Source organism: Strongylocentrotus purpuratus, unplaced genomic scaffold, assembly GCF_000002235.5.
Source record: "Strongylocentrotus purpuratus isolate Spur 01 unplaced genomic scaffold, Spur_5.0 spur5_scaffold_7, whole genome shotgun sequence".
Lineage (NCBI taxonomy): Eukaryota > Metazoa > Echinodermata > Echinoidea > Camarodonta > Strongylocentrotidae > Strongylocentrotus > Strongylocentrotus purpuratus.
Window position 1 is genome coordinate 28,239,822 of NW_022145613.1, and position 12,754 is coordinate 28,252,575.

The following is a 12,754-nucleotide window of genomic DNA, read 5'->3' on the forward strand; positions in this document are numbered from 1 at the left end:
CAAACTAAACTTTAGTCAGGCGCGTACAGAACGTATTCTTTTCGTATTGGGACACATAGTTCAAGTTTCCATCTGAGGGACACAAGAGCATGTTCTAAAACCATAAGTGTTACATCACCATCAAGAAGGGCCGAGTGACCACACTAACCTTTTTTTCAAAATGGTAGATTTAGATTTTACTTTTACCACGCTGGATCCAACACAAAAGTTTGGAATCCAACATGTGAATATCTATCTCTGATGCTCGGCTAAACAGCAGGTGTTATATATGAAAATCATTCCATTCTTTTTTGTCTTAAACTCTCTTTCCTTCATATTTTGGCATGAATCATTTGCTTTGATCCCAGCCACCATCATACAATTTCTTTTCTTTGAATATCTATATACAAATTGGAAAGTGTTGTCATTCTACGGACCTTTACGTTTGAAATACCCTCCCTTTTGGCGGACTCAGGACAAATTTCTTTAAATATCAAACAAACGCTTGGCCTTGGAAGATTTTGACAAATGAAGATTCGTTTTTAAGGTAGGAAAGGTCCTAAGTGGTACGAGAATCAACCTATACGATTTTTCTTGTCTTGGCTTTTGTCTGTTTCTTCGTTTGTTTCATTTTGTATTCTTGTTTTTATGGAAGGGGTGGGGTAATTAGGCCCTGATTAACTTCTTACCGGTCCATGTCGGGATATCAGTTGCAGGCTCCACACTGGCTGTTGATTGGCAATACCTCATGGAGATGGTCAGTGCGAGAATGAGAAGACCTTGGGCCTTCATCGTGTCCATGACAAATTCCCAAGGTATGGCGAAGATGAAGAGGTTTATGGTGAACAAATACTTGGTTATGGAGAAGACGTGCCTGGCTATGAGGAAGACATCTGGTTGCGGTGAAGATATACTGAGTGATGGCAATGCAGATAGAGGTTTACGGCGAATAAACACCTGGTTACGGCCCAGATATGCCGGGTTATGTCGAAGATATACAGGCTTCGGCGGAGGCCTACTGAGTTTAGCTTAAATGCAGCAGCTTATTATCGGGTTTGTTTAGTTATCGTAGATGAATATGACTCCTGGCCTGCTTTAGACGATCAGTATGTGATATTCCTGTGATAAGTATGAAAAAGTGAGCGAAAAAGGGAGTGGGAATTGGTAGAGGGAAATTAAAAGAAAGAGAAAGAGAGAAAGATTAAGCGAGAAAAAAGAAAGAAAGAGAGTAAGAGAGAGAGAGAGAGAGAGAGAGAGAGAGAGAGAGAGAAAAGAATCTTATCTGAAATCTTATCTTTTTAACAATTCATGTACTTGGCACTATGACACTCATCCAAACTCTCTCATTCTTTCTATTTTTCTTGTGCGCCTCGGAATAGAAATCTGTAGATAGGCGGCGCTATATAAATGCCTATCATAATAATTATTATTATTATTGTTATTATTATAAATATTATTATTAAAGAAAGAGAGAGAGAGAACAGCAAAAACCATGTCACGATAAATCATTGCGATTCATTCGTTCTATTTAAAATATAGTTACCATAAAATTGTTGACAATTTTCAGATGTCACTGGGCAGATACTCGAAAGTAGAAAATAAATTGCACAGATGGGTGATAGGGCGTCAAGTCCCAATTTGGCAGGGGGGAGGGGGTGGCATTTAATGCCCAAATTAGGAGGGTTGGTCTTTATCGCTTCACTGGGTTATTACTATGTCAAGAATTATGTTTATATATTTTTACTTTCTTTTTTATGTTTACTATAAAGTGTTCAAATTTCATTTCTTTTTATACCTTATAAATTAATGAATATACTATCCAATGTTCTGCTTTGTTCCTGCCACGCCAATGACAAAACAAAGTAACAAACAATATACTGTTCTATGTGCAGCTTACTCCAATGTAATTCTGTTGGAAGCTCAATAAATTAGGAGCTCCCAAGAATGCCTCCCCTAGCCGGGAGGAAAGACCTACTGGTCATAGTAATCTCGAATCGCTTTTTCTTTTCCAGGCAGCAAGGGGGAACACGCTTGCGACTGAATAATTTTTCATTTTTTTTGGTTTTTAATTAGTTATAATAACGTTTTCACTTAATGTATATGTGACTTGTTTAAAATTGCCTTCTAAATAATATTACTAATAATAAATGTGAACACTCAAGTTTCTAAATTCATTATAATGATAAAACGGTGTTAATTTTTTTAAACGTAATTAGTGTGCCGCTCTCCGAACATAAGTTTTTTTTCGTTCCGTTTTGTTTATTTTATTTTAACTCAGTGGTATACTATCGTCACAATTTTACAATGAAACATACATTATATTCACATGGTTTGCATACAAAGTAAAATCAAACATACACATACATATATACATAAAGGTTAGAAGGCGAGAAATCCGAACAAGCCCTAATTAAAACAAAAAGAAAAGGAACAGAAAAAGGAGAAGAAACAAGAAAAAAAAGAAAGAAAAACAGATCAGTCGTTTTGTTTGCTGAAGTCAAATATCATAAGTTGATGGTGATAACGCCCGAATACTAGCAAATTATGGGGAGGGGAGAGGCCCCCTGAGCCTCCGCCTCGTGTAGGACATTAGATCTCTTAAGAATAGACAACATTTGGATACAATGATAAAGCGGGAAATAGATCTCAATTGCAAGTAGTAATTTATAATGAGCACTCTAGGGATTACAATAGCATCACTTCAAAAGGTATAATATTGACAGTGGAAACTATTTATTTTTAAAGTGAAAAATAAAAAGCATGACCAATAATCGTTCAAATGATGAGGCATTTACACGTGTATTTATTTATATTTGAAAATATTACAATGATGGGGAAAAGCAAATATCCATGTGCAGACTTGTGTAATAAATTTTCCTTCTTAAAATAATAGGTAAAATGTATATTTAACAGATAATTGTAGACTTAGCTTCGTAATCGATTTAAAAAATAGGCCTACAGATCCCCAAGAAATAGGATTTTGAAGTGATCTTCGTTCGCTCTATTTGTATCACCTTTAAACTTAGGAATTGAAAAAACTCACTAGTTATTTAGAAGGTCGGATGACGGTCGTTGTCGTGGGAAAATCCTGCCATTAAGGTTTCCCTTACACAAGGGAAGTAACTGCCGGTGGAACAGTTACAAAACCAAGTCCTTTCCGAGTGAAGACGAGATGATTTAAAACAAGTTCCTTCAAATAAAAATGCCTGTTAGAGGGACATCTGAACCTCAACAAATAAAGATGGCTACATCAAGAGAAGAAAACCTATCGGAGATCTGCATATCTGTATCAGGCACGTTACAAGTATTCTTTGACTCGCCCGAAATCCTTGTCTGCGACACCCACAAGAAGGAAAGCCAGGATATGCAATGAAGAAAATGCTGATTTGCTACACAAGGGTAACCAAAATGCAAATTTGGAAATGATATACAGGGCGGTAAACTACGACGACGCAGATTATCATAATAATTATTATTAATATGCGTGCTCTAAAGTTTTCTTTCGCCTGTTTGCACATGGAGTGAGTTGGGGGCGTTGCCCGAATCCAACCATTGTACGAATGTTTGGTTAAGTGGGGGGGGGGGGGGGGGGGGGGGAGGCGGAAATAATCATGATAAGAATAATATTAATGATAACAATAATGATTATAGAAATAATGATTATAATAATAATAATAATAATAATAATAATAATAATAATAATAATAATAATAATAATAATAATAAAAATAATAATAGTACTGATGATAATTATGATGATGATGATGATGATGATGATGGTAATAATGATAATGATAATAACAATAATAGTTATTAGAACTAGACATTGAATTCGTCATGAAGACGAATTATGTAATCTGCCGCTTTGATCAAGACATAACACATGTAGAAACTCAATAGGAGATTTGGTCTTTTAAAAATATCACGTCCTCAACTCATATAACACGCCGGTAAGTATATTATAGGCTCGTTTATTAATCAAGGATGTATAATAGAAACAGTAAAAATGATCGTTCTGTACCATTAAATTAATGACATGACGTAGGCGAACAGCAACAAAATAACACGTCATCCATAAATGTTAAGTTCTTTTTATGTACAGTGCTTGTTACTATAATAATAATAATAATATGGATATTTATATAGCGCCGGTATCCGCCAGGCTCTGACGCTTATGGCGCTGTACATACATGTATTACTATCACAAAAATATAACTATAACCAAGACTGGGCCAAATTTCTTATAATTTGATGATTCCAGAACCTTGCAGTGCACACCAATAATTATATAATACATGATCAACTTTTTCTGATCGATTCCACACCATTTCTTCCAGAACTCAGAACTCAACTTTAAATTAAAGTGTCCGGACACCCAACCCCCTCCCCATCCCCCGCCCCCATCCCCACTCCAGCACTGTATGGTGGTGTGACTGGGTGTGACGTGTTTCGCACGTGACAGTTCCATATGATATCGTTATCACTTTTGTCATTATTATTATTATTTGTATTATTACTATCATCACCTTCATCGTAATCTTTTATCATTTCTTATCATTATGTAATACTTTATCAGTCAACGGAGATAGGCCGGATTCTTCGCAGAGTATCATCTTATCAATTGTTTGCTGCAAGTTGAGATTCTATCCATTCCATTATATTGTGCTTGAAACGTATCATTACGGAGGAGCAAAACAAGCTAGATTTTTACAATAAAATGGAGATAAGTGTAAAAAGGGGAAAATAATTATCCTGCCTATAATCCTTTAGAATACTGTTGAGACTTTTACAAGGAGTCATGCAAGCATTAGCGTCATGGTTTCTAAGGCTACGCCTATAAAGCTGGGTGCGGCATGTTATTTTAAAGCAAATCCTGTCATCAATATACCACAACAATGGAAACCTAACTATCCTCAGTATAGAATGAGGGCATTGTCCTTAGATTGTACTTTCTCAGAAGAAGCATTTTGATTTTGTCATCATTTTTTTTCTTTTTCGGTGGGATTTTTTATGTGATTAAGGCCAATCTTCAAAATTGTCTTTTACAGTCTGAACAATGATAATGAAACCTAATCCCGAACAACACTAAATCTCTCCAAATTATTTACTTCACGTATCGATTGATATACCCTCTATTAGATTTGATCACAATGAACTCCAAATATAGCAAAAAGTGCGTATGTGTGTGTTTGTGCGTGTGTGTGTGTCAATCAATACTGAACACGTTTATTTTATTGAATTGTATGTTATGGTTTGTATTACACATTTGGAGAAATAAAACAAAATTGCTTTTAAAAAAAATGTGTGTGCGTGCGTAAAAAAATACATTTTTGGGATGTGGGTTCAAGAACAATTTATGATTATTTTATAAAAAATACTGCAGCAAACGTATGATTTTCAGGTAAGGGATGGGGAAAATGATTTAAAAAGAATTAAAAGAAATATTTCTTAGACCAAGAATTACTATACTCAACTTTAGAAAGATGAAGAAAAGCATTTTTAAGTATATTAGGGATGAGGAAAAGAAAATAGCCATTAAAACGGGAAAGCTGGGATCATATTTCTTAAAGGGACTTTGTAACATTGTTCAGATGAGAGATAGTGGTGCTAAGGTAGTGACTTTAATGCTAGATGTACAATTAAAGATAATCTGAAAATTTGAATGAAAACGGATCATTATTCATGGTAAAAATTGGGAAAAACTGATCTGATCGATTCCTTAATTCTCCCAACTATATTATTCTACTTCTATTCTGCTACTTGTCAAAGCCTGTTCAGCATCTAGACAAGGACAATTTTATTACATTTTAGGTGAATGTAAATCGTCACAAAGCAATAAAATGGCTCTACATTCTATTCCAGACAGTTAAGTGTTGACAGATTTTTTATAGCCTTTATGTATTTTTTTCATGGAAAAACGGTTGGGAAAATTCAAAAATGGTTGGGAGAATTTACTGTTAATCACTGTTAGAGGGTGTCTAACATCGACGCCTGCAAAGAAAACCATAGATATCTTCGTGGTTTGAGAATTTTTTCATGATTTTCTGCATGTCAGAGGGTTAGTATAGTAGAAGGAATATAGTAAGTAACATTTTATACAAAAATTAAGCAATTTTTTCATCAACCTTCAACAATGTTACCGAGTCACTTTAAAGTGGGAGCAGATTAGTGTTAATTAAGATTTATTTTCTTCTCCACCGTGAGCTTGTTAAAAGTATATTTGCGACCTGGTTAACATACTTATTTAGTATATTTTTCTTGAGTTGAGAATGTTAGCAGACATCCACTGAGTGAGTAGAATGTAAGTGTGTGTGTGTGTGTGTGAGTGAATATGTGTGTGGGTGGATGTGTTTGTGTGAGGGAGGGGGCAGAGAGGAGCAGGCATTGTTCCAGTTAAAAAATGAAAAAGTTCGTGTGTGCGCGTGTTTTGTGTGTGTGTTTGGTGTGTGTGTGTATTTGTTTTATGTTACAACTGATTTCATTTTTGTTTTCATCAATCGTACAATCTATGTAATAAAAATGTTTTGAATAAATGTCAAGGAAAAACAACTGTATATTATTTCTAAAATTAATTTGTATTGTTTGAATAAAAAAAAACTATTGAAAAAAAGAAAAGAAAGTGTGAGTAAAAAATATATATAGAGAGAGAGAGAGAGGGGGGGGGGGGGGTTGGGGGACGGATCGATGAAGAAAAGTCAGGATGGAGAAGGGGAGAAAGAGAGGTGAATTAGTGTGCCTTAATTATTAGGTTCGAGGTGATTTTTCATTAGTCGTGTCAGCGGATTATGTTTGGCATTTAGCTATTCCTATTTCCATACACGCTCTCTCTTTCTCCGTCTCTCTCTCTCTCTCTCTCTCTCTCTTTCCCTCCGCCTTTTAGTGATACTTTTGTAATGGACAATTTGACAGATCATTCCGAAATCAAGATGAACTTCCAAAGTGATTGCCAACAGCAATTATGCCATTTTTATACGATCGCCCACGATGGGAATACAATTTTCATCCACTGCCTGGCACGCTGTTTAAGTGCGTTACTCATTATTGCATGTATGTTGAACAAGTCCATTATCGTTTCCACTCATTGCATCGATATTGCGTTTTTTATTAGCATGATTAGGTTCACAGTTGCTCCGATTGGCCTGCAGTATTAATGGAACACAAATATAAATGATTTAATCAACACTGTGCATTGATCATCGTTTATTGTCAGTAGAGGAAGGGGTGTCGTAGTCGAGTGGTTTAATCACTCGATTGAAAATGCAAAGTTCGTGGGTTCGATTTAATTTCCTGGCACTAAACCTACGTCTCAAATGCACTGGCGTACTGTTGGGGGGGGGGGCAACAAAATTAAAACGTGGTTTATTTCTAATTCGATACCTACGATTTACAAATGTTGCTTAAATGCCATGATTTTCTAGAGTTTTTTTTTCCTCAATTTTTTGTAAATTATACTTTTTATGCGCTCAACTTCCCAAATTTATAATCAGGCAAAAAAAAACTTAAGTGCCCCTTTTAACATAAAAAATGTGTCCCCTCAGATAAGCGCCCCTTTTTTATGTCAAAGATGTACTCTTTCCACATTCTTATAAGGACCCCTTTACCTCTGATAATTGCCCTATTCAAATCTGAGAGGTTCCCATTTTTCCTTAACAAATGCCTTTTTCTTTTGTAATAAGTGCCGCTTACTTTTTGTTAATAACTCTTTGGAAACGTCAAAACCATGTATATGGAAATTTGTACTTGTTAATATAAGGCATTATATTAAAAAAAAGAAACGGTGTTTAGGCAATTTTCAATTTTTCTGACAATACAATAGCAATTATATTTCATTGTAAATATGTTTCCGAAGCGTTCCACTCTCTATATTATGATCCTGTTTACTCGAAAAAATGTTGTTGGCCATTACTTTAATAATTGATTTCTATTCCGTATTAATGAAATGTCTAAAACTTAGATAACAAATAAAAGAAGTTAATTTTGACGATAATTGTTTTTCACGGCGCCGAAAAAATACTAAATTTGTCCAATTATACATGATCAACGAATTCAATTATTAAGGTGATGTAAATATAGAGGAGATTTCGTGAACATAAAGTGTGCGTGGGCGTAACATACAGCCATGTATATACACGGTTTAGATGTGTGCGCGCGCATGTGTGTGTGTGTGTGTGTGTGTGTGTGTGCATAATTATTGTGTGCCATTAACGAATTCGGCTTTATTTCGTGAATAGTTTATTTTGATGATGATGATTGTACTCGCTATTTCCAATCGAGGGCAATGTGACAAAAGGACAAAGCGAAGTGATTTTCTTTTTCGTTATTCAATTTAATGTTATCTAAGTTAAAATGTTGACATAACGCATACAGTTTGTTATGATGATTTATTTCAATCAAGCAAATTATTAAGCAAAACGGGTCATGATAAACACAATAACCAAGATACCTCTTGTAATCAATTCTTGAATCCAAAAAATATGTTGCGATTCTCCAATTTTACACATTGTTCGATTTTCTAAAAAGCTGAAGATTCCCTATAATAGGAGTAGTGGAACCATCGAAAAATGTCAACGCAACATTTTTTGGGAAGTTTTAAAAACTGACCAATACAATTATGGTGATGGTGGTTATTTTACCTGACTGCAAAGAAAGCATAAATGCTCGTTAGTAAGCAACCAGACGGCCGACGGCTTTAGGTCTTCTCCAAGGGACCTGGCAATGAGGATTAATGCCTTACCAAAGGGCATCGACTACAATAGTAGGGGTTGATAGAAAACAGACTGATGTTTAATAGCTGTTGCCCCGTTATAAATGTTTTGGTGAAACTCGTTGTTTCAAAATATAAAGCCGAGTCCTGTTTGTCAAATGTTTAAGCTTTATACAAAAAATAAATGCGTAGACAAACTCTTTCACCTTTACATTTAAGAGTTCACAGGTATTATTTATTTTTTAAAAATCAACTGGAATTAGTACATTGTCCCTGCGCAGTCATAAACATATATGGTTTCAGTATGTCTGGTTAGTAATTAAAATCAATTTTCTAAATGTCAACGCCAGTATTCTAATAATTTATTGAATAAAAGACCATTGAAAGCGAATCAATTTTCAGAGGCACGAAAATTAAACATTTTGAATTATTGGCACAAATGTTGCTATTTACCGTTAATCAAATAAAATTAAACCAGCATTTTCCTGGTTGCGGTATAGCGTCAGAATGAAACCTTGTCCTATTGTATGGTATGCATATTTGTAATCGTCTATAATAATTAGTGTTAAAAATGAGAATTAATCAATAACCTAGAGCTTAGATTATCAATATTGGTTATAGAAACGTCGTTGCCATGGGAAATGAGTCATCGAGTCAAATGTATTTAACTATTGACTCTGTTGTTACCAATCAATGATTCTATGTATTCAGTATTGAAATCTTACATCCAATTTGCTTGCATCTTCGTAGAGTATACTACATTGGTATCAACGGGCGGGCAAGGGACAGACCTGACCCGCATTCTACTGAAAATATATACCCCACGGGTTTAGGCTTTCGTTCAAAATCGGGTGTCCCCTATTCAATTCAATTCAAGGTTTATTAAAAAGTATCTTCGCAGCCGTAAAAGGCTGAATTGCGATACAATTCACAGATAAAAACATGGAAAATTGCAAAAATATACTTATCAATTACAATGAACATAGTTTGACATAAATTAAAAATCAAATATAAAAAAAACCAGAAAACCAAAGAGTTCAAAAATGAGTTTTAGAAAAATGGGTTGTTCAAATTACATCAGCGATTATTTAAATTTTAAAACCATTGTAGACATCTAAAGAAAAGATGAGAAATTGCAAAAGATTATATTTCAAATTAAAACTCAACTTTGGAATGATAAAAGATAAGTTTGTTCATTAGAAGTAAATCCCCTAAATTAGTTCACCACAGGTTATGAAGTAAACAAAAACCATTACCATCAGTGTTATGTTAAAAAATGACTAAACACAACGCAAATGAAAAGGAACAATAAAAGTAACAATAACGCATCACAATATCGATAAAATAGTGCATATGCTAATAATAATTATCCTCCTTTTAGTGCATATACTCGTTAAAGGGAAATACTACCTTCATACCAAACTCTAAGAGAAGGCATAAAAATCAGAGAAGCAGACAAGTGAAAATTCGATTGAAATCGGACAAAAGTTAGAAAGTTATGCATTTTTAAAAGTTGTGAAGCAGTGTCTGACAACACAAAAATAACTAAAATTTAAAAAAAATGTTTCACTCGGGAAGGCCGCATCTATTGTAATGGACAAAAATCCCAGCATTTCTTTGCTGTAGATAGTAGATGTCATAGAATATTGTTAACGTTTTTCGACATTACAGGAAAATGGTTCATATATTAAAAGAACGTCAAAATTGGGTATTGTCAATGTCAGTATTGGTCTTCTCACAGGCAGCAGACAATCATGAGGTTATGTTAAGTGTGTCGCCTTGCTATACATTAGGTTACACTTAAATATTCTCAAATTATCAGTAGCATATTGCTGCACGTGTTTACATTAAATAAAGTGATCAAGAAAATTAAAAGGGTGAACAATATTCACAGTATATCGATATGATTATTAAGAGAACAGTAACGTATTCAGACATCATATGAGTATTGATTTATCATTATCATAATAAAAATATCATAAGGATATAGTGTTTTATCTAATTATTATTGTTGTGTAAATACTTGTTTGTATTTGTTGTTTTAATGTTTTTTATACTCCCTATTCAGGTCACCACATCAATTTTACCGCTACCAGACGATTCTCGAAGCTTATAGAGATCACCAGGAATTGACTTCGTGAGGCAGAATCCTCGCAGTTTTTCCCGCCAAAGTCGACGGATACGCTGCGAGGTGGCGAAAAGCGTGAAGATTGTGACACCCAACCACGAGTTGAGGAGGAAATGGATCTGCATGAGGAGAAGGGATGGACGAAACTGATACAGCAGGACAGGAATCCAAGTGGCGCCCAGGGAGATTAACAGCTGATAACATATGCAACAGAAGGATAAAAAATATTGTTAGTATAAAGTAGCAAGAATTTATGACATGAAAAAAAACGGTAGCCGACTGTGGTTTATCAGGTCTAAACAAAATGTAATTACTGTGGTATGGGGGAAATATAAACCTAAAAAGGAAGAAAAATTATGCCTGAAAGAGAACTTCATCAGCAAAGTGATATCCTTGAAATTAAGATTAACTAGCAAAAAGTTCAACTTGGAATTATGGTTAATTTGTAGTGAGATATAAATTGTCTTCTCTGGAAATTTGCTGAATGATTTACCTTAGTCAAGATGAGGAGATTTATAGCCATTTCTTTTCTCAATTCCCGTCCTGCAACCTTTCTCGTTACCATTCGTTGTCTGATGATTGCTATCATGACATTCAGAAGAGCCACAATGTTGAGAGTGAGAAGAATGAGAATCGGATCGATTGACAGATGGTAGGCAAGATAAGTTTGTCCCGGCCAGCATTCCGATGAAGTAGAGTTGACGCCTTTACCAAACCGAAACTCAGCGCCACCAGGCAGGCAATTGTTACAGAAATGAAAAAACAAAAGAACACCCGTGTAGATAGTTGGAAACCCCCAGCCCATGAGGGCGTGTGTCAGGCTGACCCTGGCCCACTGCTTCCTGTTTTGCGGATGTCCCATAGGCGTTTGCCAGTTGGTGAGGACAAACGTACGGACCATGTGCACGGCCTGAAGTGACATCCAAGAGAATGCGGCGAGCAAGCAAAGCTGCTGAAGAATAGCCAAGGCAACGCATGGTGTTCCACTGATTACTACACACAGAGTGACCACAAATGTGACAGATGGAATCAACAGTGCCACCGAAACGTTTATGAGGCACATTCCGGGGATATTTCGTAGTTCATGAAAACTTGCATATGTTACAATGGTTCCGATGTAACAGAAGATCGAAAGGGCCATCCCTATCAATGATACAATGTCCAAGGTTTCCATGCTGACACTGGGATGTTCTCAATCGTTAAGTCTTTCCAAGTGAACTAAGCAGGTTTGTAACTAAGCACTGCGGATAAAGAGTGTATCGGCATGGGCTGTATCACAACAAATGACCATGACTGCAATATTGCAATGAATCAATGCTATCTACTTAACAGAGGTTCTAGGCTGAAAATCCATTATCCGATTGCCTACCGTAAATTGAACAGAGGCTTACAAAAAATTAGGTGTTCATAGAAACGTAATTACGCTTTATGCCATCATGCATATTCCTCAGCCTTAAATTGAAATATTATGACGCCATTCCATTTTGATATGCTGTACTGTACGTTCTCAATCCTACGGCTCCACGCTTCAAGGTTATTATGCTACATGTATGGCGAACAGATATTATATGTCGATCAATCGTAGATTATAGGCCACGTGACTTTGCAAATTATAAGCTTCACCATTTTGAAGACGAAACCATAACAGTAAATAAGTCAATTTTGTTAATCACGGGATTGCGCCAAACCCATAAACCATTTAATGCAAACTGCTGCGTTAGGTTTAAAGGAGAATCTGATTATGTTTCCCCATGGAAACGAAAACAGCGACGGGACATCGCGCGTCGATCGGACCAATCGCAGCATTGTAGTGTCTGTAATATGATGGCTAATGGTTGGGCCAATAGATGTGCAAATTAAATTCATTACGCCCCATTATGTTGTTGTTATACCGGGTCTGCTGACGACTCAACGAGGAAGATTCGGGTAAATAATTAAGAGGT

The 12,754-nt window shown here is 35.5% G+C and overlaps 1 protein-coding gene across 1 annotated transcript; it reads right to left on the reverse strand.

Moving 5' to 3' along the window:
- Window positions 1-10,741: 10,741 nt before the first annotated feature.
- LOC105436515 (adhesion G-protein coupled receptor G6-like) lies at window positions 10,742-12,493 on the reverse strand. The gene is made up of 2 exons (XM_011662119.2): window positions 11,305-12,493; window positions 10,742-11,005 (listed from the first exon to the last, which is right to left on the reverse strand). Exons 1-2 carry the CDS (start codon window positions 11,983-11,985, stop codon window positions 10,748-10,750), a joined length of 939 nt encoding a protein of 312 aa, XP_011660421.1. The 5' UTR covers window positions 11,986-12,493; the 3' UTR covers window positions 10,742-10,747.
- Between the last annotated feature and the right edge of the window lie 261 nt (window positions 12,494-12,754).